General features: G+C 43.3%; 2 protein-coding genes across 3 annotated transcripts; one reads left to right on the plus strand and one right to left on the minus strand.

Annotated features, from left to right (window-relative positions):
- On the plus strand, positions 1-10,131 carry trpc4apa (transient receptor potential cation channel, subfamily C, member 4 associated protein a). Its single transcript, XM_047583493.1, has 18 exons — positions 1-160; positions 1,851-1,979; positions 2,076-2,192; positions 2,351-2,408; positions 2,535-2,590; positions 2,758-2,886; positions 4,194-4,395; positions 4,481-4,666; positions 4,760-4,902; positions 4,992-5,123; positions 5,314-5,372; positions 5,460-5,645; positions 5,818-5,908; positions 6,015-6,155; positions 6,266-6,377; positions 6,821-6,933; positions 7,113-7,319; positions 8,993-10,131. The coding sequence occupies exons 1-18, from the start codon at positions 35-37 to the stop codon at positions 9,128-9,130; spliced, it is 2,325 nt and encodes a 774-aa protein (XP_047439449.1). The 5' UTR covers positions 1-34; the 3' UTR covers positions 9,131-10,131.
- Positions 9,976-26,702, minus strand: myh7ba (myosin, heavy chain 7B, cardiac muscle, beta a). 2 transcript variants are annotated; one of them, XM_047583491.1, is made up of 44 exons: positions 26,643-26,702; positions 26,234-26,376; positions 25,606-25,709; positions 25,360-25,503; positions 25,020-25,176; positions 24,908-24,935; positions 24,544-24,640; positions 23,955-23,978; positions 23,770-23,862; positions 23,601-23,664; positions 23,416-23,514; positions 23,230-23,333; positions 22,991-23,129; positions 22,773-22,891; positions 22,322-22,471; positions 21,963-22,133; positions 21,714-21,893; positions 21,495-21,627; positions 21,332-21,408; positions 20,952-21,039; positions 20,755-20,872; positions 20,543-20,666; positions 18,794-18,930; positions 17,143-17,398; positions 16,813-17,055; positions 16,493-16,669; positions 16,239-16,384; positions 16,063-16,153; positions 15,594-15,983; positions 15,389-15,515; positions 15,175-15,293; positions 14,870-15,066; positions 14,595-14,778; positions 14,266-14,431; positions 14,045-14,169; positions 13,827-13,942; positions 13,542-13,734; positions 13,253-13,456; positions 13,026-13,151; positions 12,683-12,853; positions 12,488-12,592; positions 12,304-12,399; positions 12,084-12,218; positions 9,976-11,848 (listed from the first exon to the last, which is right to left on the minus strand). In XM_047583491.1, the coding sequence occupies exons 2-44, from the start codon at positions 26,331-26,333 to the stop codon at positions 11,837-11,839; spliced, it is 5,829 nt and encodes a 1,942-aa protein (XP_047439447.1). In that variant the 5' UTR covers positions 26,334-26,376; positions 26,643-26,702; the 3' UTR covers positions 9,976-11,836. The 2 variants fall into 2 exon arrangements, with proteins under 2 accessions (XP_047439447.1, XP_047439448.1); XM_047583492.1 differs by lacking the exons at positions 24,544-24,640; positions 25,020-25,176; positions 25,360-25,503; ... (1 more) ...; positions 26,234-26,376; positions 26,643-26,702.

The following is a 26,702-nucleotide window of genomic DNA, read 5'->3' on the forward strand; positions in this document are numbered from 1 at the left end:
CTGCCCGAGCAGTTCAGTTCAGGAAGAAGAAATAATGGCGACGCTTCTGGGGTCCGAGTCCCCCTGTACCAGAGGAAAACGAAGACATTTAAACGGCAACATCGTCAAGAACTTGACGGCCGGTAAAATTACTGGCCAAGGTTTCAGTCGAGGGACGCAGGTGAGAAAGACGATGCGTGTTTGCTACAGTAAAGGCTCCCGAAAGTTGGTCGACTGAGACCAACGGGAACTTGTAATCGAGCCCTGAGACCGAAGACGTTGCCCTGGACACTTGGCAGGAGACGTGTCGGCCCCTTTCGGCTAGTTTGACACACAGGATAAAGCAGTGCGGTGCAAATGCGAAGCTTTAACATCGACACAACAAATTTCCGAGGGCAGCATTTGCTCCATGACGTGCCAAATGACGCTGATAGCATAAAGATTCGCTTCTTTTGTTGTTAGCTCAGCGCTATATTAGCATTGTACGTCAGGTTCACTGCGATAATAAACGCCCCCCAGCTAATGTTTTTCGGGTTGTTGTCGTTTCTATTGGACATTTAAGTCATAATGTTACTAAAGGGCCCCCCGTTTTAATTATACAAGCCTTCGAACCTGCTAATCAACGGCAGTAGCATTTGTTAATGTTAGCAAGTAGCTAGCTAGCTGGCTAATCCAGCTCAGGTGATTACGTAACGACACAAACCACAATAACTATCGTTTCCATAAATGGTTACGCCACGACAGCTGTTTGTACCGGTTAATGTTACACCGTTTATTTTCGTTTCTACACAAGCAAACATTTCCACGATAACTGTGACTTTAAATGCCACATTTGTTGGCATAGTTTGCGTCCACTGTTTTGTTTTCTTCGCCAATCAACGTCGCACCTGACCGGACGTTTTCACCCATTCGCGTGTTTCACCTTGTCTGTCTTCTGTCATCGAAATCGCGTTATTAATAATAATTAAATTTAAAAAAATATATATATATATAATTTTGCAATGTTCCTGTAAGTGCTGACTTTTAGCCATTTTCCAGCTAACTAGTTTGTCTCAGTGCTGATCACGCACTGTATGTTTGTGTTTTGTTGGGAAGATATCGCTGATAAATGTCCAGTGCACAAGTTTTGTCAGACAAGTCCTGCAGTATGAGCTGGGGTCCTGTCATTGCAGCAGAATCACTGCATCTTATTGATGAAATCAGCAAAGGCTTTCAGGAGCGCAGGATCGAAACCCAAGAACTCACGCACACAGCAGCTGGATTATTTTTCTTAATTTGAGTAATTGTTTCTGAATTTCTCAGTTTAGTCGTACCGTAATTTCCAAACTCTGTACATGCCAAGTAGACACTTATAAGGATGGCTTGCTTTCTGTTGTCTACTAAGAACGATGCAAGGTTAGGAATTAAGATGTAATTTTTTCCAGAAATCTGTGCATGAAAATTTACATCTAACCAAGTCCTGGCTTTGCTATAGCCTCTTATTTTGAAAAACAACATGACGGAGGACTTGTCACGACATTTATTACTTGCCAAGTCAATAAATATTCTGGGCAAAGGTCCTCATCTAAAAGCTCAGCCCAGAAATCCCCAGAGGAGAACATATGAGCCAACATTACTGTGCTGACATCAACTGTGCTGTAAGATCCTGCGTCAGATTGAGCTTTGTAATAAAAAATGACTTTACTGACTATGAATCAACCTGACCGGTACTGTATTGTTCTCCGATTGCAGATATCGCAGTGCATAAATTAAAAACATTGCAAAATTGCTTTCACTTTCAGAGTGTCTGATGAAACATTAAAATCCCTTCGGAGCCTTAAAAACAGTGTATGTTGCAGTACTTAAAAGTTACCTCTGTTTGTGTGTGGCAGCTCCCCGGAGGCCTGCTCCTGGAGAGAGATAAACGTGCAAAGTGGAATGGCATCCCTACTCTGCTGAAGAAGCTGTATGAGAGCAGCCATCCGAACAGTGACCTCTCCCATGCCCACACCTTCCTAAAGGTAGCCACACGGCTCTAGACCGTCCTTGTTGCTGAATGTTTTACTCTTAAACGTGAGTGATGGAACTTAAATTGGCTGACATTCGTTCTTTGTTAGGCATTATCATCCCAGCTCTCCATGGAGGCTATGTCCTTTGTCACAGAGGACAGGAAAACCGCTCAGGAATCCACCTTCCCCAACACATACACCTTTGACCTCTTTGGTGGAGTCGATGTAAGTCTGACTTTCCTAGCGGCCTGATGATGTTGTTATTGGATTTGGAGATGATGAATATGTGTAAAGAATCGTTTATCACGTTCCAGCACAACTCATGCTGAGACACTCTAGAAATAAAAACATGAATGATTTCTCACTTTTCTGTTTCCTCAAAGCTGCTTGTGGAGATTATGATGAGACCCACACTAACTATGCAGAAGAAAAAACCCAAAAGTAAGTACGACTGACATTATATCTGTCTATATGTCTGCACATTTCTGGGAAGCCAACACATCTTCATGTTGAAAATGGGTTTGGTTTCCAATGAACTGAAACAGATACTTCTGTGTTTTTATTCAGTGAATGATGACTTGGTCAAAGACTGCCTTAGTGTTCTCTACAACTGTTGTATATGTGTGAGTATCCCACTACAGTTTTAACCACGAGGAAAATCTCAAAGCTGCTTCCCCCGTCCTTCAGTTCAGCACATTCATATAACTATGTGATCTTTGCTCCATGTCCCTTACGTAAAGGAGTCAGCAGCCTTTAAAGAACATGCATAATTTGTTCTTTCAATTCACAGACGGAGGGGGTCACAAAGAGCCTGGCAGCGAGGGACGACTTCGTCCTGTTTCTCTTCACACTCATGACAAACAAGAAGACCTTCCTTCAGACTGCAACTCTAATTGAAGATATTCTTGGAGTAAAGAAGGTCAGAGTTAAATTTGAATCCTGCTTCAAAATAAAAGCAAATACATTATATGGTAAAACATAACATGACATACAACAGGGGTGTCAAACTCATGTTAGTTCAGGGGCCACGTACAGAACAACATGATCTCAAGGGGGCCAGACCTTCACATAATGACAACTTCAAATGTTTCCCTTTGTTTTAGCACAAAGAAGTACATTATGAAAGTGTTCACATTTAATGACCTGCGCTATTACAAAATCTTCCAACCAGATGTTTCTTAAGAAAAAGAAGTGCAATTTCTGTATGAGTCAATGCTCTTATGTCCACAGCTCTTACTAAAATTGTGTGAAAGGAAAAGTAGTAAATTTTATTGGAAAATTTGCAGTTAATGTCTCCAGTGTAATTTTTGCCCCGCGGGCCAGATCGGACCCTCTGGCGGGCCGCTTTTGGCCCGCGGGCCATATGTTTAACACCTGTGATCTAAGGGATCTCTCTGGTTTACAGTCTGTGAGCATGTCAACAACACAGGAAGGAGCCAGGCCATTAAAGCATTTAAAAACAATAAGAAGTACTTTAAAATCATTTATTTGTTTTACTGGAAGCCAGTGAATAGATGATAAAACATAATCGTACACTTACTGTGAAAGTACTTATCATCTTTGATGTGTTGATAAGTGTATATATAAAAATACGTCTGGTTCTCTCGGATCAAATTCAGATTTCAGTGTCGCTGTCAGATTTAGTCACTTTGATTTAGTTTGTCGTCATGTTCCTTCACGTTTAGCTCTGTATTGTTAATCTTGTGTAATTTACCAGAATGCTGACGAGCAATACATCTCTGCACCCTGTGGGTTTTCCACCGCATTGTGTTTTCCTCTAGCCTGGTGCAGTTATTTGTCATTTTATTTTTGTCTCTAAATCTTGAAGTCTCGCCAATTCATCAAAGTGCTGTGGTACCAGTTGCTTAATTTTCCGTAGCCTGGAGAAATTGAGCTTCTTTGTTCATGTTTCTGCACCAGATAGTGTCAATTGAACAAGATGACACCAGTCACTGTTGGGATATAATCTGATATTTTTTCAGAGTATTTTTTCTTTTCTTCTTTCTTTCAGTGATAACATATAATTATGACAATTTGCCAAATCAGAGTGAGAAAACATACAAATGCTATAATTAACATATTAATTACTGTGCTGCTTGTTTTGCAAATGAACAATGTATTCCATTTATTGCTTGATTGTTATTTAACATTACTAAACATAACCTCGAAACATGCTTCGAATGTAGCGCAGTCTTTAAAAACTGAGCATCTGTTTGTTTTTCTTAGGAGATGATCCAGTTAGAGGGCATCCCCAACTTGTCAGGCCTGGTCCAAAGCTTTGACCAACAACAGCTGGCCAACTTCTGTCGCATCCTGTCTGTCACCATCTCAGAACCTGATGTAGGAAACGATGACAAGCACACCCTGTTGGCCAAAAATGCCCAGCAGAAGCGCAACGCTAGCCCCTCACGGGCAGAGGTCAACCAGGGTAGGTTGGCTTTGGAGAACAAATCTTTACCAATCAGAGTTAGTACCAGAAAATGGACTAGTAACTGAACTATCTTTTCTTACAGTAACCTTGCTGAACATCCCTGGCTTCATCGAGCGGTTGTGTAAGCTGGCCACTAGAAAAGTGTCTGAAGCCACAGGGTCGAACTTCCTGCAGGAGCTGGAGGACTGGTACACGTGGCTGGACAACGCTCTGGTGTTGGATGCCCTCATGCAGATGGCGACAGAAGAGGCTGAACAAAGCAGTACAGGTGAGACAGTGGTCACTTGTGATGCTGCTTCTTCTCCCTGCTTTAAATCTTATGAACTATTTAGTCATATATTTTTTTTAATGTCACTTTCAGAGTCTTCAGATGAAAGCTCTCTGGCCACCAGCCCTCTCAGACATCGACTGCCCCAGTCCATGAAGATTGTCCACGAGATCATGTATAAAGTGGAAGTGCTCTATGTGCTCTGTGTCCTCCTCATGGGCCGACAGAGGAACCAGGTAACGTCTTCCCTCCTGTAGAAGTGAACTCAAGTGTCGGGTCTCGGCGGAATTAAACGGTGTAAATGTTGTATTGTCTCTCTGCACAGGTTCACAAGATGCTGGCTGAGTTCCGTCTCATCCCGGGGCTCAATAACCTGTTTGACAAGCTGATCTGGAGGAAATACACAGCTTCAAACCATGTGGTGCACGGCCAGAATGAGAACTGCGACTGTAGTCCTGTATGCACTTTCAATCCCATCTCTGCACTATTGAATGAAACGCAGCATTTCATTATCAACGATTAACACTCTTTAAGATAAGATAAGATAAGATGTGTTTTTATTCATCCCACAGTGGGGAAATTCGCGTTGTTAGCAGCTGCAGACATTCAGCGTCACAAATTCATTCAAATTTATTCTCATTGTGCAGGAAATATCCTTCAAAATCCAGTTCTTGCGGCTACTTCAGAGTTTCAGTGATCACCACGAGTAAGCAAACCTTCATTCACTCACTTTCAGATTCCTTTTCTCTCCTTTGTGGTTTCTATTTATTACATTATTTTCTCTCTCTTTCAGAAACAAGTATCTCCTCCTGAATAGCCAAGAGCTGAATGAACTGAGTGCCATATCCATGAAGGCTAATATCCCGGAGGTGGAAGCTCTTGTGAACACAGACAGAAGCCTGGTGTGTGATGGGAAGAAGGGGCTCCTCACACGCCTCCTCACGGTCATGAAGAGGGAACCCCCAGACTCCTCTTTCAGGTCGGCATCACAAAGGCCCACAACATAAAGTTGCCTACATTAAGTGTCGATATTCTTGTAAGAAGCAAACATCCCCAAATTAGAGACCAATGATGTCTGCTGTTTTGCAAAGATTGCTCAACATCCAGTTCGGCCTCTTTGCTGAATCTCGTTTCTATATATGTGTGTGTAGATTCTGGCAGGCGAGGGCAGTGGAAAGTTTTCTCAGAGGAGCCACATCCTATGCAGACCAAATGTTTCTCCTGAAGAGGGGACTACTAGAGGTACAACTGGCCCGTTTGATGTTTCTCTTTGAAAATCATCTGCAATCTCCCTTTGATTACCACTTGAATGAAAGCCCGCTCACTTTCTGTTTCTATCTCTCCACAGCACATCCTGTTCTGCATCATAGACAGCGGTTGTACATCTCGAGATGTCCTCCAGAGCTACTTTGATCTGCTTGGAGAGCTCATGAAGTTCAACATTGATGCCTTCAAAAGATTCAACAAATATGTCAACACTCCAGAGAAGGTATAATTCAAGTGTCTTGTACAAACGTGTTTCATATTGCAGCTTAATACAATTATAATCTATTTATTGTCATAGTTTATAGTAATTATGTCTTGATTTCTCTTTTTCAGTTTCAGACTTTCCTGACACAGATCAACAGCTCTTTGGTAGACTCCAACATGCTGGTGCGCTGCATCGTCCTCTCACTGGACCGCTTCGAGAGCCAGACTGAAGATGTCAAAGGTAGACAGGGATGGAAGGTTTACATTTGAGGACTAGATCCTTTAAGGGGGGCTTCACTGAAATCATTTCTCGTCTCTTTTGAGTGGTTAGGTCTCTGTGTCTAAATTGTCAAATGGTTTCCTTCTAAGTTAAAAATGCTGACATATGTGTATTGGTTGATTCTGACTTCATACTAAGATGCTATAATATATTTCTACAGAGCAAATAATTAAAAGTTTTACAATGCACCTCTTAATCTGATTGAAAAGTCCTTCTGACCAGTCCAGTCTGTTCCAATTCATGTGGTTACACGAGGCACTTTTCTTGTGCCTGGACTTTTATTCTGATCATTAGAAGACTGTAAATGAAAACTAGTGTGTTAATATCATTATTCAAACAGTAGACAGTGCTCACCTCTCCTTAGCGTTGAGTTTTTATCACACATTGGCTTGTTTTCTCCTCAGTGGTGGAGGTACTGTCAGAGTGCTGCTTGCTGTCCTACATGGCCAGAGTTGAGAACAGACTCTCCTTCCTCTTCCGACTCATCAACATCATCAACGTGCAGACACTCACGCAGGTCTCGCTTTATTTTCCTTTCTGTTTTCAGAGAAGCGCTTCAAGAATGGCAGATTATTATTTATCTAAATAAGTTAATGACTGTATGAAATATACTTAAAATAATGTTTGATCAGTTAATTTTAATTGAGGCGTAACATGTTTTCTCGCTGAATCCTTTCCCATCTCTGTCTCCTGCAGGAGAATGTGAGCTGTTTAAACACCAGTTTGGTGATCTTGATGCTGGCCAGAAGAAGGGCTAAACTGCCTTTCTACCTTAATGCCCTGCGGGAGAAGGAGTTTGCTGAGAAGTACCCGGGCTGCCTGCTCAACAACTTCCACAACCTACTGCGCTTCTGGCAGCGCCACTACCTCAACAAGGACAAGGACAGCACCTGTCTGGAGAATGTGAGTAGCTGTCGCTCTTCTGTACCTATCTATGTTTCAGAGTTCATACCAGCTGCATCAGCAGCAACTAATAATCTCCTCAGTGTTTCGCTGATTCACATTCAAAACATTCCATTCAGAGAAATCACGAGACTTTTAAGTGCTTAGAGAGCTGTGTCATAACAACCATAGTGTGACCGGGCTCAAATACAAGCTTGTACTACCAGTTTGTACGGTATTGCTTCAAACCAGCGAAGAAATATTCAAAAGAGGCATTGAGGTGTGTAGTCTATAGTCGAGATTATGTCTTGGGTTTGTGGGGAAGGACTGTTGTTTGCCAAGTGTATTTTCTATGCTATTATTAGATTCTATTTCTATTTTTGAAATGATAGATAGTTTTTTCATCCCTGGGGATAAACTTCTTTGCTAAACATTCTCATAGCACCAACGGTTAGAAGTGACTGTTATAGGGCGGTAGAAATAGAGATCCAGTCTTTTCCTCCTACAGCCAAAAAAACAGGTGAATTGATTCTCAATTTGAACTAAATAGATGAGTGTGAATGTGTGTTTATCCTAGTGCCAGGTGGGATAGGCACCGGTGGCCCTGTACAGGATTACTTCTTATAGACAGTGGGTAGAGAGCCAGCGATGTTGTTCTTGATGTCCTCAACATAAACCTATGTGACAACCTACCTTTGCTTTTGTTCGCTCTCTTGTTTGCAGCTGTGTGAGTCAGCCCTCATTCTTAAATCCATCGTAAACCACCTGCTCAGCACGAAGCAGCAGACAAACAAAGTCAGTGTTTAGCTGATGAACAGTGGAGCATTCAAGAGGCAGATATTTCTCCTTAGGGTTGAGGACGGTCAAAGCTAAAAAGGAGGGACGTTGTAAGCCCGACACAGTGGTCAGTGGGGTCTAAATGAATGTTGTAGCCAGTTTTTGCTGGACGTGTAAAGTGACAGCTCTTTGTCATGTTGACATGTTAACTTTGGTGAAGGCAGTGTAGTGTTTAAGGTTGTACTACTGCCCCCAAGTGGCCAAAAATATCAAGCATGGCTGTTTGTAGAATCGTTTGGCACAAGTAAACACAAGCTTGATCCCTTTGGTGTGCAGCATTATTTTAAAATGGAATTATTAATTTTAGATATATATGTAAGTGTTAATGCTGCCAGTAGACATCCAGAAATGCAGCTGAGCTACGCTGAGTTGATCTGTCGTTGCCCTCATCTCCTCCTCCTGCTATATAAAAGTATCATCCAATCCATACTCCTGCACTGTTCCACCTGCTTCTCCAACATGTCATCTGTTAAAACAAGGCTAAATTCACATGAATAACCACCACAGTTTGCAGAAAAATTGGCCTCCCCATACCACATCTTAACAGACACCCACTAAACACCCACTTCACCCCACTCACCTCAGGGCAAAGATACAGAGCACTGAAGGGCAGAAGAGCTCACTTTGGAAAAATCCTGATAGCCATGGCTGCCCTTAACAAAAGACCTCAATAAATGGGTCAGGGTGTGGACTCGGCTAAATGTTTGATACTGTTTTGTGTATTTTTTTAAACGTGTTCTGTGCTGCACTGTAGTGGACGTGGATTGGAGACAGGCTGCGGAAAAGAATTTCAACTGATCAAAGTCCTCAAACCAGGTGTTGGTGTTCTAATCGCTCTCTGGTTTCCCTCCTCTCAGAGCTCCTGTATCCCCTTCAGCTACTGGAAGGAGACGGTGTCAGTGCTGCTGGGCTCAGACAGGACTTCTCTGTGTGCCATAGCGAGCTACATCGACGAGCCCTTCATGGATCTGGACAGAGACCTGCTGGAGGATTGACCTGCAGCGTGTGCACTCGGTGCTCTGGGGGTGGGACGGGGCAGACGGTCGCAGGGAGCATGGACATCTAAAGCTTGTGTCGATGACGACTCCGCTGAGCTGAGGCATCCAGGCGCTCCGTTATTGCCCTCTGGATGTTAAAGACTCAACTGATTGCTGCCTGTCCCTTCGCATGGAGGCCGTCAACCACAAACGTGAGCAGACGGGGGAATTTTTAAGTTGCCATCCTCTTCTTGACAAGAGGCGATGGACACCCTGAATGCCCACTCCAGATTGGCCACACGGTATCACAGACTATTAATGGACCTTGGAAAATGACGCCTGCATTGGTTGTTGGCTTTAGGTGAAGTTCAAAGAGCCTTTTATATAACCTATACAAAATTCTATAAAAAAAAAATATATGTATGATTCAACAAAATGATATGTTAGACAAAAAGATCTTTTCACACGGACTTGGTTTGGAAATGATCAGAGTGGACTTTCACGCAGATAAGAGGTTGGTGGTGTCACAGTGCTACCAGGAGTCACCAGCTTCACTCTCACACTACCTTCACGCTCTCCATGTCACTCCACTGCCTGACCCGAGTGCAAAGCTGGTGACAGTGGAGCTTTTGCAGGGGTCTTCTCAAAGCAGCATCTTCATTTAACCTATCTGTGGGTCTATTCTATTAGGTGGCTATTGTTGATTGGTGCTTTCTGGTTCTACTCTGCACATTTTAGGAGGCTCGAGGGCCGGCTTGACTTGTCCCACATATCACGCGGGGTTCCTCTCACCTAAAAACCATCCGTTCTGTCGGGGGCGTCAGAAGCCTCACCCAGGGACTCGTCTTTTTTTTCTTTTTTCTTTTCGGGTTATTTTGTTGATTTCTTTTTCGTCTTGTTTAAAACAACGGCTTTTAGCTCTGGATAAACTGTAGAATAAAACATTGCACAGATGGATTGTTTTTGTTTATTATATTTTAACACGTGTTCATTAAAAACAACTTTATTGTGTAATTGAATTTGTGTCCATGTTGTGAGAGAAGCTTTGGGGAAGAGAATGAATTAACTATGCAGGCATTAGTGTTAAGACACAACTTTTGGTTTCACCCCTTTCATGTAAATTAGGTTTACGCCTAATGTCGTCAGCATCGGATTCGAAGTCGACCTCCTCCTCTGCATCTTATCTCGCATTACTCAAAACCTTTGACTACGAGCTGAGTGACAATCTTTCTGTTTGACGGCTCTTTTTGCATGGCACAACTTAAGTTCGTATCGAGAGGAAGTGGTAAGCGCGGCGACTGTGTTAAACTTGTGTCGGCAGCCCGCAGATAATTTGGTGTCTTAAACCGGCCGGACGTGAGATAAGTACAAATAAAGCAGCTACCTCATATTTTATGCTGGCACAGTACAGATCAAACCACTTATAATGACTAGTGTGCAGATTTACTCCCAGCATGTCATGAGTCATTGTACACGTTCATGTGAATGTATAAGGGCATTTCTACAATGGACCCCATGAGTCACTTGTGCTATGCCACTTTAGGATGCAAACATGTCCTTCACACTTTCAAAGCCTTTTATTTGCTTCTACTTAACTAGAAACGTTAGCTTTCATTCAGCATGTCTTAATTCTCTCTAAATGGGTGTGTGCATAATACTTTGAATTTGTCCATCTCTTGTGCTTTACATTTAACTCTACATTTAAAAAGTGCTTCTCATACGATTCTAAGTTTCTTTGTCGGATGCCCGAGAAAGTCTGCAATGGTTTCTTGGTATGTTTTTTTTTTCTTTTTTTTTTTAACCCGACAGTTCTGCAATGGTGTTCATTTGTGCTGATTGTTTATTATCAGTCCTGTCCGCAGCGTAAGTCCGAGAGGCTACCAGTATGGAAGCATGAATGTCGTGAGCTCCTTGGAGCAACTGTACAAACAATCTCTGAACCCTGACTCCTGTAGCTTTGTGATTTTCAGAGAGAGTGATTCCCTCCGTGTGGTGCACAAGAGAACTGGTTGTCACCAGTTAACGCTGTATGTGGTGTGACGCCCCTAGTAGGCCTTAGACTTCATTCATTAGTTTGTATAGAAAACGGTGAGACGTTATCCTCTCGGCCAAGAACATGCTGCATAATATAACACACACTGAGTTTTGTTTTCGACTCCTGATATTTTGATTTCAGCTGTAGATTTATGTAATGTTTAGCATGATGAGAACCTTATTAGACACTCTGAAGCCAGTCAACGACCATGTGGTGCTTTTTCTGATTAAATTTGTGATTGTATCTCACCTCAGTAAGATTGGCGGCACGATGCTGACAGTGGTGTTGAATCTTCATAAGATTTTAGAAAACAGCCCGCATATTTTCTTCTTTACACCTCAGTCTTAATCTCTGTCTAACTCTGTTTGACTAACGAACAGAAAAAAAAAATAGTCCTGTTTCATTTTTACTATAACCACTTCTGTAACCAACTTTCACCCTCATGCTTCACCTCTAATGCTGGTAATGAACTTCATTTTTCTTATTTAACAGCTGTTTGTCAAATTAATGATATAATAAATTCTTTAGACCATCTCTGTGGGATTGGATGTTTTTATGACACTGTCCACACTGGAAAACACATTTAAAAGTTAAAAGGTCTTTATTTGAGTGTGTCGCCACGGTCGCCTGCGGCTGTTGCAGCTGGGACGATTGTGACTGGTTCGTCTGCGGCTTTCTTCTTCTCCACGTCACTCAGCAAGCTGAAATGCACGAGACAGGGATGTTTACTAGCAACAACATACACAGTGTCGAGAGTTGCTCATAACCACATGAGAAGGCTATGCGAGTTCATCTTTAATGGAGGATTACATCTTGTCTCTTCTAAAATTAGCTCTTGCTATGAAGCCCGCTGGCTAATTTTAATAGATTCTTCCAAAGGTCAGACAGTTTCGTACTGTTGCATACTGTGATATGAATTGCGGGCTGAGTACCAACCTTGCCGCCTTGGTCGCGGGTGCGGACTCGTAGCTTGTTGACCTGCGATTCGGCCATGTCGGCCCTCTCCTCTGCATCGTCAAGCTCGTGCTGAAGCTTCCTGAACTTGGACATGTTGGTGTTCGCCTGGTCCTCCTGCAGAAAGAGGAAATCAAGACGGCCATTCAATTAACAGTGAAGGCTCTTCTTCTATACGTTCTGGTCATCACCTCTAACTCACCGCTTCTTCAGCCTGTCTCTTGTAACTCTTCACTTTGGCCTGAAGCTTGTCAATTAGGTCTTGCAGGCGAATCAGATTCTTCTTATCTTCCTCTGCCTGCACAGACGGAGCAGAAGGGGCTTAGGCAAATCTTGCTGTGACCATTGAAGCTGTGGTTAATGTGCAAACACAGTGGTGGTTTTACCTGGTAGCAGAGCTCTTTGATTCTCCTCTCATATTTGCGGACCACCTTCTGATACTCCTGGCTCTTCTTTTGCTCCGACTCCAGTTCACTCTCGAGTTCTTTGACCTGCCGGTGACACATGCGAGTGAGCAATCAACTCAAGTCATACCGGGTGGAACTACGCAAACATATATTCGAGATCGCCTCAGCTCTTACTCTGGCCTCCAGCTTCTGGACTTGTTTCTTGCCGCCTTTGAGGGCGATCTGCTCAGCCTCATCCAGACGCATCTGCAGGTCCTTCGTGGTCTGCTCCATGTTCTTCTTCATTCTCTCCAGGTGGGCACTCGTATCCTGCTCCTTCTTCAGCTCCTCTGCCATCATGGCGGCCTGCAAATATGCAGATGATCTGTGTTAAATGGGCAATGAATGAATCTCTAACTGGACTGAAACTGTAGACATTAAAGGTCCACTGGCATAGATGTATGTACAACTTTGGGTGGACAGAATTTCCATCAGTTTCACCTTAGTTTGTCACTATTTTGTTTATTTGGGTTCTTACATCAGTGATAGCCTTCTTGGCTTTATCTTCTGCGTTGCGGCACTCCTGGACAGCATCATCCACCTCATTCGACAGCGTGGTCAGATCACTCTCCAGCTTCTTCTTCTGGTTGATCAGGCCAGTGTTCTGAAACAGCAGTCAGTTTAGTCACTCCCAAAACACATATTAGCAATTACAAAGAGTAGTTGGCTTGCACAGACTAAATTGTGTATTTGTCATCTTCTTACATGAGAGTGCAACAGGTTGACTCTTTCTGTGGCCTCCAGCAGCTCATGCTCAGCCAGCTTGCGTGCACGGTCGTTCTGCTCCAGCTGGCCCCTGAGCTCCTCCACCTCAGCAGCGAGCAGGTTGTTTCGACGCTCTGTCACCGCCACCTGCTCCTTCAGGTCCTCGTTCTGGTGTATAGCCTCGTCCATCTCTAGCTGAATGTCCTGAATGTCCACAGATAGACAGATGCGAATAAGTGACTTTATTGACCTGATGCGAACAAGCCTGCGTCTGTGCTATTGGACTCACCTTGATCTGGACCTGAAGGTTTCTGAGGAGCTTCTGGGACTCTGAGGCCTGCCTGTTAGCATGGCTCAGCTGCACCTCCATCTCATTCAGGTCACCCTCCATCTTCTTCTTCAGGCGCACTGCCTCGTTGCGAGACTTGGCCTCAGCATCCAAGGTGGCCTGCATTGACTCCAGTGTTCTCTGGTGGTTTCGACTAGAAAGTGGAAGTGTATATAAATAGACATTCCAGCAAGATAGCAATTGTGTGCGTGATGTGTTTCGTGGAGCTTTATTTAGAGAACTCACCGAAGGTTGTCAATTTCCTCATCCTTCTCTGTCAACTTCCTGTCAACATCAGCCTTGATCTGGTTGAACTCCAGCTGGATCCGGAGGGTTTTGCTCTCTTCGTGCTCCAGAGTGGCCTGAGACAGACAGATGCAGCAGCTTGAAGAGATCCTCCTCACTCAGGAATATCCCACAGACCACAAAAAGGAGGAATTGAGAGTATGCAGTTAACGCCTTACTTCTGCTTCCTCTAGTGCAGCTTGAATCTCGCTTTTTTCTATATCCAGGCCCTTCTTCATCTTTTCCAGCTCGTGGATGGTCTTTGCTCTCTCACTGATTTGATCTGAGAGGTCAACAATCTCCTCTGAGGAAGAAGAAGTAGAAGAGTGGTCTTACTCCACATTGCATCAAAGGAAAGTCAATGTAATGCAGCTTGCCATTTTGATTTAATGAGCTGTACCTTGGAGGTTCTTGTTCTCCCTCTTGATGGTCTCCAGATTGTCCAGGACCTCCTCATAGGAGTTCTTCAGTTTGAAGAGCTCTGTGCTCAGGCTGCGAGATTCTTTTTGAGACGTCTCCAGCTCTGACTGACACTCTTCGTACTTCTGCCTCCACTCAGCTAGCACCTAGGGGGACAATCTTATTTTTAGCTTTTAAATAGCATCTCTTCTCAAGTGGACTGGAATGCTTTCATTTGTAGTAAACTAGCTTAGAGCCACAATCCTTTCTAGTAGCTGTCAACAGGAACACAATACTTATATAGACATTTTCTAGACATATTGCCAGTACCTTGTCAAAGTTGCGTTGCTTTTTGTCTAGGGCAGCAGCTGCAGCGTTGGCACGCTCCAAATCAATGACCAGGTCCTCGATCTCTGTCTGGAGACGATGTTTCGTCTTCTCCAGAGAGGAGCACTTGGCGTTGGCAGCTTCCACCGTCTCTTCAGCCTCATGCAAACGTGTCACGAGCTTTTTCCTAGTGAGGGTTGAACAAGTTTGACCGTCATGCCTTCAGATAATCATTCTTCACCATCTGGCTGTAAAACTTAAAAATGCAGTTTGCTCACTTGGCTTCCTCCAACTCCTCCGTCCTCTGGATGGCGTCAGTCTCATACTTAGTCCTCCACTGAGCCACCTCAGCGTTGGCTTTGGACAGAGCTCTCTGCAGCTCGGCCTTGGCCTCTTGCTCTTCATCGTACTGCTCTCTCAGTAGATCGCAGTCGTGTCGAGATGACTGCAGCGCATGGGCAAGCGCATTCTTGGCCTTAAGAGATCAGCAATGATCATAGATAGAAGTTAGTTTTATTTAGAGAAATTTGGCATATATGCTGATGGAGCTACTGGTTGTTGTACTTATTGTTAGGTAGCTTACCTTACTCTCCTCCTCTAGCTGCTTCTTGACCTCCTCCACGTTCTGGCTGAAGGAACTCTTAGAGCGCTGGAGCTGGGAGACCATGGCTTCCCGCTCTTCGAGCTTCCTTCCCAGTTCGGCTTAATGGGAGAAGGGAGGCAAAATAGGGGTATGTGTTACTAGCAATTCTGTGAAATGTGTTAATGAGATTTTTCTACTGATCAAAGTTCCTTACCACTCTCAGCCTGGGCCCGGGCCTTGTGTGTGTTGGTTTCATTGAGCTGCCTCTGGAGCTCCTCCACCTTGGCTTTGGCCTCATTCATTTGATCTTCATAGAGACGACACATCTTCTCTGAAGTGGCCTGCCAATGAAATGGAAATTTTAGTCTTTTGAAGCAATGATCTAGTTTGTTTCTGTGCTTCTTGTACATCTCTTCTACCTTTCCTTTGGAGAGCTGCTCCACAGTGGAGGCCAGATCGTCGGCCTCCATCTTGGCTTCGCTCCTCTCCTTCTCCAGCTTCTGTTTGACTCGCTGCAGGCTGTCGATCTGTTCGCTGAGCTCTACAACGCTGTCGGCGTGCTTCTTCCGTAAAGCTGCCGTCGTGGCCTCATGGTGCAGCATGGCTTCCTCCAGGTCTCGCCGCAGTTTCAGAAAATCTGCCTCTCTCTTTTTGTTCATTTCAATCTGCGCTGAGGTGGCCCCGCCGGCCTCCTCCAGGCGCTCGCTCAGCTCCTCCAGCTCTCGAGCCACATCACTGCGCTGTTTCTCCGCTTTAGCCCTGCAAGCCCTGTCGGCCTCCAGCTCCTCCTCCAACTCCTCCGTACGAGCCTGGAGGAAAGATACAGTTAGTTATTTTGTGCCCACGCTTCACGACTGCTCTATTAGAACTGAAGAGACAAGTTTCCACCTGTAGCTCTTTGATCTTCTTCTGAAGCTGAATAACCAAGGCTTGCTCATCTTCAACTCTGTTGCTCATCTCATTCATTTCAAAGTCTTTCCTGTGGAAAATATGTGGTGATCATTTTTCATATATAGCCTCAAAGGCAAGATGATGGTTATCTGTGAATATACAACAAATCTCACTTTTTCAGCTTCTCTTCAAGTTGTTGCTTGTCGTTCTCAAGATCCATAACGGACTCGAGGGAGAGTTTCAGATCTCCCTCCAGCTTGCGCTTGGCCCGCTCCAGGTCCATACGCAGCTTTTTCTCTTGTTCTAAAGAGCCTTCCAGCTAATTCACAGAAAGAATTGAAGAAATGTTGGGTACAGTGACCAATATTTCAACCTTAATGTGGGCTTAATGACACATAGATTTTCCCTGTTGTTTTCTTAAACTCACGTCATCAACTTGTTGCTCCAGCTTGGCCTTGGCTTTGGTCAGAGAGTTGACTTTGTCTTCCTCTGCTTGTAGGTCATCCAGAGTCTGCTGGTGATTCTCCTGAAGAGCCTTCTTCTCCTTGGTTAGCTTGAGGATGGTTTCATCCAGAGCTGCCATTTCCTCAATCAGGTTTTTCACCTGTGACCAAGAGGGTGAAAATAAAGAATAAATAAACACATTTATTTTTCTCTTTTTCCCCCACTACATATACAGTACAATCCACTGTCCTCTTGGCACTCTCCAGAGGTACCTTAATGCTCTCCCTTTTCCAAGATGCTTACCTTGTTCTCAGTGGCATGTTTCTCCTTTTCCACTTTGGCCAGGGTGATCTCCAGGTCGTCTATGTCTTTCTTCAGCTCGGTGCACTCATCCTCCAGCTTGCGCTTCTTAGCGAGCACATTAGCGCTCATCTCCTCCTCATCCTCCAGCCTCTCCATGATTTCCTTGACTTTGGCCTCCAGCTGGATCTTAGTTTTGATGAGCAGGTCACAGCGGTCCTCGGCATCGGCCAGGTTGTCCTGCTCCTGTAGGAAAAAAAGCATGTGTTCAGTGCGATCCCGGACTGAATAACCAAGAATCTGTGAATGCTGTACTTCAGGAGCGACACTTACAGCCTGCAGCTGTAGAGAGAGGTCATTCTTCTCTTGGACCAGGCTGACCTGCTTCTCCTCCAGCTCTTTCCGCTTCACCTCAGATTTCTCCAGAGCCTCCTTTAGCTTGGCCAGCTCCTCCTTCAGAGAGGCCAGCTCTTTCTCTGTAGCAGCACTCTTCAGGAGAGGCTTTATTTTGAAAAATAGCCTCATCCAGGGCCAGTTCTTCACGATGTTGAAGGCCCGGATGTTCCACTGGATGATCATCAGAGCGTCCCTGAAGACGATAAAAAGATGTAATGGTCAAATGAAGGTTTTAAAATTAATTTATCTGTTATTTAGCCACCATGTTCCAGCTGAGATACGATATTTCTTCTACCAGAGGCAGTTACTCCTGCAGTTTGCCAGGGGTAAAGTAAGAAGACTGCAGAGAGGCCAAAGTAATTAGAATCTAGACTGTATTCAAAAATACATAATTTATTCACAAGTAGAGTATTAATACAGCTTTATTACCCAATATCACAGTTTGGGACTGAGAGTTTTTATATAAAACTTAAAAAACTTAACATTTTAAATCAATAATAAATAGAGAAAACACCAGATAAATGTTAAAAATAGCTCAAACTAACCGATAAAGCAGTGCCACAAATGCAGATTTGACCAAACCTGAATTGATATTTATTTTGTTCAAAACTTAAACTTCACACCGGTGAAGTTCAGAGCAAACAAGTCGTAAAGATTCATGCTGGATGTTTATTTGTTCTGTAACTTCTCCTTGGAGCTTTATGTTTTGGCACCAGCGCCGCGACTCTCCGTTGCCTTGTATCATACGCTGGGGGATGCCACATGAAATCATACACCTAATGCTGCTTTTGATGTTTCACGGCACTAAATATGGAGCCAGAGCAGATTGGTCAAGGACTTCCAGTCAGTGTTTAAAGGGTCTGAGGGCGGTGGGGGAGAGGGAGGGGGGAGTTGGCTGCATTTTTGACATGACTCCACGGCGGGCTCCTCTCAAAGGTGAGCGTTTGTGTTTATTTAGGAACTAAAACCCTCTGTCCAACGGCACCCTTTAATCCTGCCATCCGCCACACATCCCATCAATGCACTCACTTAGAAGTGCAGGCGCCGTGGACAAAAGGGGCCAGGGGCCATTGGGCGTCCAGGGAGGGGGCCGGGGGTTATATTTTTAGGGAGGGCCCCTGCAGCTGCCACTTGACACATGTCGCCACCTGGCTCTGAGGACACCGTCCACATTGTTTAATTTAGAGTGGACGGAGAGAATGGCCGGAGACCTGCGAGTGTGTGTGTGTTAGTGTATGTGTGTGTGTGTGTGTGTGTGTGTGTGTGTCTGTCTGTGTGCGCGTGAGAAAGGGATGGGGCCCTTATTAACAGCACGGCCACACACATGCCTGGTAACCATACAAGGGCAAGCACACGCCTCACACACGCCGATAACACTGCCCTTGCATGCCACACATACTTGACCAAGGGAGTGAACGTTAAGGTGTAGTGTATCACAAGCTGGAAAGCTCACGGCTGACCGCGTTATTAAGCCTGTTCAGAGAAGCAACTGGCGCTGGAGGTCTTTCAGTTCTTTGTCGTCACCTTCGTCAGAGACTTTACTCAAGAACACGTTTCATATTCGTTTCTGTATATGTTTCTCTTTTACCTCCTTTCAATCATCTTCAGCAGCTCCATCCTCATGACCTTTCCACGAGCGGCCGCCTGGAACAGCGTCATTACTTTGGCCAAGCGCTCGTCCCTCACCTCCTCCAGGTGACCGAGCAGACCGGCTTTAAAGAACACCTACGTGAAGCCAAGCGGAAAGCAAACAGTAATTAAGTTGGCAGCGCAATTGTTCTTGATTAAACGCTAATTAATTGAATTGTGGAAACAGTGTGGATCAATGAGACCTTTAATACTGATAATAAAGGTCTTATTCATATTTGATTTTAGGGATCGCTGTTGGTCTGTGCAGTTTTTTGGAATTTCAAAAACCATTTCTGCTTTTAAAAGCAGAAATAGTTTTTCTTTAAATCCAAATTTAAATCCAAATACGAAAAAAAGTGAAATTGATTATGTGGCATAAAACAAAAAAGGGAAAGTTAATATTAGACTTTAATTTATTTCTACTAATGTAATTAAAAAAAAAAAAAAACTAACAAAAAAAAAGCAAAAACAAAAGTACAACAAGTCAAAACCAAAATAGCCTTATTGTCCTTCACTGAATCGGTCAGTAGATTAATCTGCAGCAATCAACACAGGCACGGATCATCACCAAAATTATTCACAAAACAAACGCTCAGAAATAAATTCAGATAAAATACCTTGTGTCATAAATTCATTCTAAAATTATATCTGAATATTGTTCCAAAGTAATTTACATGGTCTGTTTTTTTTATTCACCTTTAAAAATATCTGGTTTCACATGAATTAAAGTAAAGCAGTTTTCTTTTTTCTTCTTCTTCTTTTCATTTAGATCTCTTTTATGTTTTCTAGTTTTGTATATATTAAGGGACAAAAATTTAATTTACTCATTTAGCATTTTTGTTTTTTGCTTTTTAAATTGAAAATAGAAAAACTATTAATTGTTTATTCTCATTTAACTGTCTAAAATCAGACTTAAAATACCAAAAAGTTCATCAGGTTTGTTTTTTTAATTGTCTTTTCTAGCTGACGTTAAATTTTTATTAATGTCATTTTGAACACTGATTCAAAATGACGTTTTGAATGACAAAATAAAAATAAAAAATCTACAGCAGTAACATCGTTTGGATTATTTTGCCATTCAGTCCCGGGTAACAATACGACAATAAAATTACAAGTGTAAGGCTTGGATTCAAAACTAAAGCTTAAAAAGAACAGAATTATATAATTGTATAAATGAATTATTAGCACTGATGCAATAACGTTTAAACATATTCCCATAATTTGTCATGAATTCATAAATTGGCTAAGCTTCCTATTTTTATCATATTTTATCGTATAATTTGTACTAATGTGCAAAGTACTAAAAATAAGTGTTAGCGCTCCACCCCACTCTGTACAGCACACAACCTCCGTCTGTTTTTAAGCTTTTGTATATCAAGTTAGGGGTCTTCAGTGTTTTTCAGGCCAAGGACCCCAAACTGATAAAAGAGATTAAGTAGGGACCCCCCCACTTACTATATGTGTTTTATATTAAACTCGACCTAATGCTTTTTATAAACATACATTGTTAATATCATTTTGTATACAATATTAAGCTATTCAAACAATACACAGGCCCAAATATTCAAAAATTGTGGGGGAAATATATATATATATTATATATAAAAAATAGTCTAATCAGCAGTAACATCACGGACCCCTTGTTGTTGCATTAAGCAATTATAAATTAGCTTACTGTCAACGTTAAATAATAATAATTGAACTGAACCTTTGTGTGTCCAAATCTGTACTGGCTGTGGTCTATATCCAGTGAGGCCAGCAGCTTCTCTGCAGCTTTCCTACTGTCCACAAACGTATCGTCCGGGATGGCTTGAGGATTCAGGATGCGGTAGCTGAATGAAAACAAAACACAAAGAGCGGCTGTCAGCGTCAATGCCGCGATATTCCAAGAGTGATCCGACCGCGAGGCGCTTGTTTTACCGTTGTCTGAACTCGGCGTAGATGATGCGGTTTGGAAAGCCCTTCCTGCAGATCCTGATGCCTTCCAGCACGCCGTTGCAGCGCAGCTGGTGCAGCACCAGAAATGCGTCCATGATCCCTGTGAATAAGCAGTTCCAGACATGAGCACCTGGTGTTTGGCCACTTGTCATCGGTGGTGATTTTTGCCTTTTTGTTACCTGGAGTTTTGGTCTCATTAGGGATGATGCAACGAACGAAGTGGGGCTGTGTGCTGCGGAGGTTGGTCATCAGCTTGTTCAGATTTTCCTGCAGGAAGAAGGAAACCATCGAGATGAATGGATATATAAAAAAAAAAGGTGAAACATTTTTCTCTGCGGGATTTTGCGTTGCTCACATGTGAAGTCGACGTGAGGAGAGAGGAGCCAGCACAGACTTAAAGTGATGTTCATGTGATCATTGCCCTAAACATCACTGCAAGTCTTAACTGCCTCCATCCCCGCTGTCCAATGGTGTCTGCAATTTCTCATAAATTCCATGATACTGACAAATATCTCATTGCTTTAAAAAATGAGCACTAGCTCCATGGTGAATGCCTCACCTTGTGTAGCTGAGACACAGTCTGGAAAGAGGCCGCCTTCTTCCTCTTCTCCTTGGCACCCGTCTTCGGGTCTGACGCTGGAAGTCAAGTCGGAGTCATGAATAATCTGACCTCCTTAAAGCACCTTAAATTCTTATTGGTTCTACAGCGCTCAGTCGTGTACCTGAGTCTGACCCAACGTAGTTCTCATACAGACAAGCTAGCAGCTTGTTGGAGGACTTTTGGAAACACGCCACCACCGTCTCGTTCAGGGGATCCTTGTTTTTGTCTAGCCAGCCATAAATATTGTATGGTACCTGTAAGAAAACAGATGAATGAATGTGCAGTGAATCATGTGCAGCATTTTGTTTTTGCGTCGGTGTTCATGTGATAGAACACTTACCACCCCAGCGTAGTGCACCAACTCAAAGTGAGCCTCGTACTTGCGCTTCTTGTCTGGTCGAGGTTTTTGGAAATTAGGTGACTTGCCAAGGTGATTGTCGTACATCTTGGCTTTGAAGCTCTGGTCCGTGGCTTTGGGGAACATGCATTCCTCTTCGAGGATGGACATGATGCCCAGCGGCTGTCGGAAAAGCGGCATTAGCTTGTGCCATGTGGAAGAATGTACGGATTGCAATTGGTCTTTGTTTACCTTTTCAATGAGATCAATGCAAGCTTGGAGGTCCAGCCCAAAGTCAATGAAGGTCCATTCAATGCCCTCTCTCTTGTACTCCTCCTGCTCCAGGATGAACATGTGGTGGTTGAAAAACTGTTGCAGTTTCTCGTTTGTGAAGTTGATGCACAGCTGCTCAAAGCTGTTGAGCTGCAATGAAATGGAGCAGGTGTTCAGAGGACGGACGAGTGAAGTGAACAGCAAGTACGACAATCAGGAGGGTGAGACACGAGCAGATATTAGAACTGTATGACACCATGCAAGCAGATGACTTTGATCCTTTACTGATTATAATTATCTGCTGTACAGAGCTAACTGGAATATATATATCGACTCACATCGAAGATCTCAAACCCGGCAATGTCCAGGACTCCAATGAAGTACTGGCGAGGCACGGAGGTGTACAGGGTCCGGTTGATGCGTCCCACGAGCCATTTGAACATGCGGTCATATGTAGCTTTGGCTAGAGCACCAACTGCATAGGTAACCTTCAGCACCCACGCACAAATGCACACAAACACACACACACACACACACACAGAAGGAGTACAGCTGTCATTCACACTGATAGCCTCTGTTGCTAAGATACCAGATTGTAATGTGCCTGGAGAAGCAAGCGCATTGATTGACAGAGTATTAGGAAGCTGTCCTCATCCGCCTGCTGGTCTTCCAGCCGGACCTGAGTGAAGTTTTTTGTGCAGCCTAAATGTGCCGCCCTTCTGTTTGGATTGGATTGTACCACTATCTGAAATAATTATAATAATAATAAAAGACGTTGTAGCCCCTCACCTGCTCGACATTCTGCCCCTTCACCACATACTCGTTCCCAACCTTCACCCTTGGGTGGAGGAGGCCCTTTATAAGATCAGCTGAGCTGACTCCCATCAGGTATGAGGCCTTATCTGCACCTGCCCAACACCAATTCACAAAAAAAAGGAAAATTAAAAAAAAAAATAGAATAAAATAAAATAAAGAGAGTGAATCAACCTCAGTTTTAATGTTCTTACTTTCAGTGCCGTCGGCCTCCGCCTGCTCCTCGCGCTGCTTTTGCTTGAACTTCATGTTGCCAAAGTGCATGATGGCTCCAACTATTTTATAGCAGCCATACTTCTCATCGGGGAGAAAGCCCAGGATGTCCATGGCATGCTGTAACACAAATCCTCACGGCTCAACGTCTTCAAAAAACAACAGAAACAAAAACAAAACGAAATTAAAAATTAAAAAACCAAATGACAAAATCTCTTACATCAGTCGCCATCAGCTCCTGGGCGTCATCCAGGTTCTCCACGGTCGTCACACCCTGGGAGCAGAAGTGGTAGTCGTACGGGTTGGAGGACACCAGCAGCATGTCTGGCACAGAGAGTTTACAAGATCACGTCACGGTTCTGAACAAGTGAGCAAACAAATATCTGAAGCAGCCGCAATGACTAACCCAGGAGTTCAGGTTTCTTCTGTGACATGATCTGGTAGTAGATATGGTAGCTCCTCTCACCGGGCTGTTGAAATATTACTCTGGATTTTTCCAGGAGATCTGAAGGAAAGAAGTGGTGCATGTTTGCAGTGAAACCACATGAAAAGTGCACGGTGTTTGAGGACAGTTTGTAACCGTTTACTCACATATATCAATGTCAGCTGAGGCCAGCTTGCCAGTCGGCCCGAAGTGGATTCTGATGAATTTGCCCTGCAGGAGAAAGATCAGGGTAAGTAATAAATGGACCGGAACAACAGAATATAAACTGAATCTAAATACCACGTTCTGCACGCAGGGAGATTTACAGGTACTCACAAATCGGGATGAGTTGTCATTCCTTAGCGTTTTGGCATTACCAAACGCCTCCATGGCGGGGTTCGCCTCGATGATCTGATCCTCCAGAGTCCCCTACACAGAACAGAAGCAAATTACAAATATGTCCTCCCACATTATTTCTCACATTATTTTCACAATTTAGTTTTAATTTCTGTTAAACTCACCCCTGTTTTAGTGGCAGGACCTTGCTGTAAAAAAAAAAAAAAAGACAATAGGAAGCGTGTGAATTTCACACCATGGAAAGAATAAAGCTTTCTGAATCAAAGGGGAACACCATGACCGACTGGAAAATTAGGAACTGAATGTTAAAGCCGAGGTAAAAACCAATGGTCACCTTGTTTTATGTGATGGTGAACGCAGGGGAGAAAAGAGGGAGGAAAAATAAGCATCAAACAACACGGAAAAGTCAAAAAAACAAAAAATCAAAGCAAAGGGAAAAAATAATGGAAAATGGAAAAATAGGAGCCACAAAAAGGACATGGGAGAGGAGGAAAGAAAAAAAAAAACATTTTTAATCTGCACGACACATGAGGGGAAAGACGTGAATGTAACCAGTCGTTACATTCACCATTTTGACAGTGAGGGCAATGTATGGACATGGTTTAAAGGGGGTACACTGAAGGATTCCTGGGACCAAAAAATGGAGGGAATAAAAATAAAATACAGCAAAAAAAAAAGAAAAAAAAAGAAAAAGCTTGAAAACGGGAGGTGGCAAACAAAAAAAAAAAATATGAGTTGCCATATCGGCCTTACTCCTTTTTTGGCAGATGTTTCCCCAAGAGCTGCCACAATGGCAAAATACTGAATGACACGTTTCGTGTTGACAGTTTTGCCAGCACCGGATTCTCCGCTATAGGAGTGTAAAAAATAACAAAAGTGTACAAACAAACTGGTCAAAGGTACATGTTACAAGAGGGACAAAAAAAAAAAGATAAAAGCGAGGAATTAATCAAAGTTAAAGCAAAAAACTTAGATAAAAAAAAATATGAAACCTTTAAAGTGACCATGATTTTCTGCATGTTAAGTGCTGCTTGAATACATACAGGCTGCGCGTTTCTTCTCTAATCTGTGACTTGAAACGAGACAATTATATCAAACTGAGGCATTTAATACTCACGTAATGAGCATGGACTGGTTCTCCCGATCTGATGGGGACAAGACAAACACGCGTTTGCATTTGTGTGTTTGAGTATACTCTGCCCCTGTTAATAAGTGTGTGTTGCACTCACTGCGCAGCATGTCATTGTAGGCGTTGTCCGCGATGGAGTAGATGTGTGGTGGCGCATCAGAGCGGCGTTTGCCTCTGTAGGCAGCGACCACAGGAGCCGTGTAGACAGGCAGCCATTTATATGGATTCACAGTCACACAGAAGAGCCCGGAGTAGGTCTGAGGAAACGGGGGAGGACGGGGCACAAGATTAACTCGCTGTGATATCTTTACCGAAAAAACATCTTGCTACTGTCGGGTTGACATTGCTCAAGCTCACAGTTGTGCTCTGTAATTTAATCTGGATAATCTTTCCTCCCAAGGAAACGCGGGAGAGGGAAAGTAGCGCCTCACATTACTCACATAGATCATCCAGGCAGCGTAGCGTCTACGCAGGTTGAAAAGCACCGAGGCCTCGTTGAGGTGTGTCAGCATGGCCATGTCTTCGATCATGTCATACTTAGGAGGATTCATCTGCTGGATGTCGCAGTCCTTCACTGTCAGAGTCTAGAGTCATGGACACGGAGGAGACATGAGGAGGGGTCACGTACATATGTTGAAGTGTTAAGAAGAGGTGTCAATAGTTTCTGTGGACGGATGGAAACTTGCCTTCCTATCTTTGGTCTCAACAATGACTTTGTCACCAGTGAGCTCCTTGATCTCAACGTCGATGTAAGCCTCTTTTTCATCTGGGACCCAAGCTCGCTTCTTGCCTAACAGCACAGCAGAGAGATGTGTAGTTAGTGAGAGTTTAAAACGCACAAAATCTTATTTCTTTTTAATATTTAATGTATTTAATATTCATTTTAAATTTTAAAATTAATTTGGTTATTGACTTTTTTTTCAAAAGGAAGTTTAGCATAATAAAGGGAATATATCTTTTCAGGCCCTGTTTGACTATTAAAACACAAAAAAACAAATACAAGAGAATCCAACAGTTAGGTGCGTTTTGTTTGTGTTTATTATCTATATTAAAACATATATTTTATACAGTGCAAATATATATATACAATTCCATTTTTATAGATACACATTATTGTACAGTTTAGACAGTTTAAACAGTAAAACAGTACAACTGTAATGATTAAGCGCTACCACGCCTTTACCGTATTTAACCACTGATACCAATATAAGAAACCATCAAAACCTGACTTAATTTCTCATATGAACACGAATGTAGTTAATGTGTTGTTCCCTATAAGGTTCTGCGGCTTTGCAGTCTCCTTATTAGGCCTACCGTCAAAAGCGATGGTTTGCGCCGCCAGCAACTCCAGGTCCGTTTTGCGCAAAAACGGCGCAGCTTCTCCAAACTCCAACGACATGTTGGCACAGCTCATCGCCGGCCCCGTAAACTGGAGACGCAGACGAGTTGAGGAATTCCTTTGGTAAGAAAACAAATCTTTGCATTAGGGTCAGTAGTTCGTTACAGGTTAAATCTGCTTTTTGTCGCTTCCGGCTTCCAATATTGATGAAACTCTGCCTGTGCGTAAAGAGCGCAAATCCACTCTCACCAAATAGAGAAACGGACAGCGTCTAAACCGAGACGTGCCGGCGAAGATAAGAGTTACTGCCCTACTGTTGAGAATGAGATTTAGACTCTTTAAAGGACAGCCAGTCCGCGTGCAACTGCGCCATGATCAACCTACCAAACAAATGGAAACAGTTGTCCACCTACTTCAGAACGACCACAACAGCTTACTGAGATG

This window comes from Mugil cephalus, chromosome 4, assembly GCF_022458985.1.
Source record: "Mugil cephalus isolate CIBA_MC_2020 chromosome 4, CIBA_Mcephalus_1.1, whole genome shotgun sequence".
Lineage (NCBI taxonomy): Eukaryota > Metazoa > Chordata > Actinopteri > Mugiliformes > Mugilidae > Mugil > Mugil cephalus.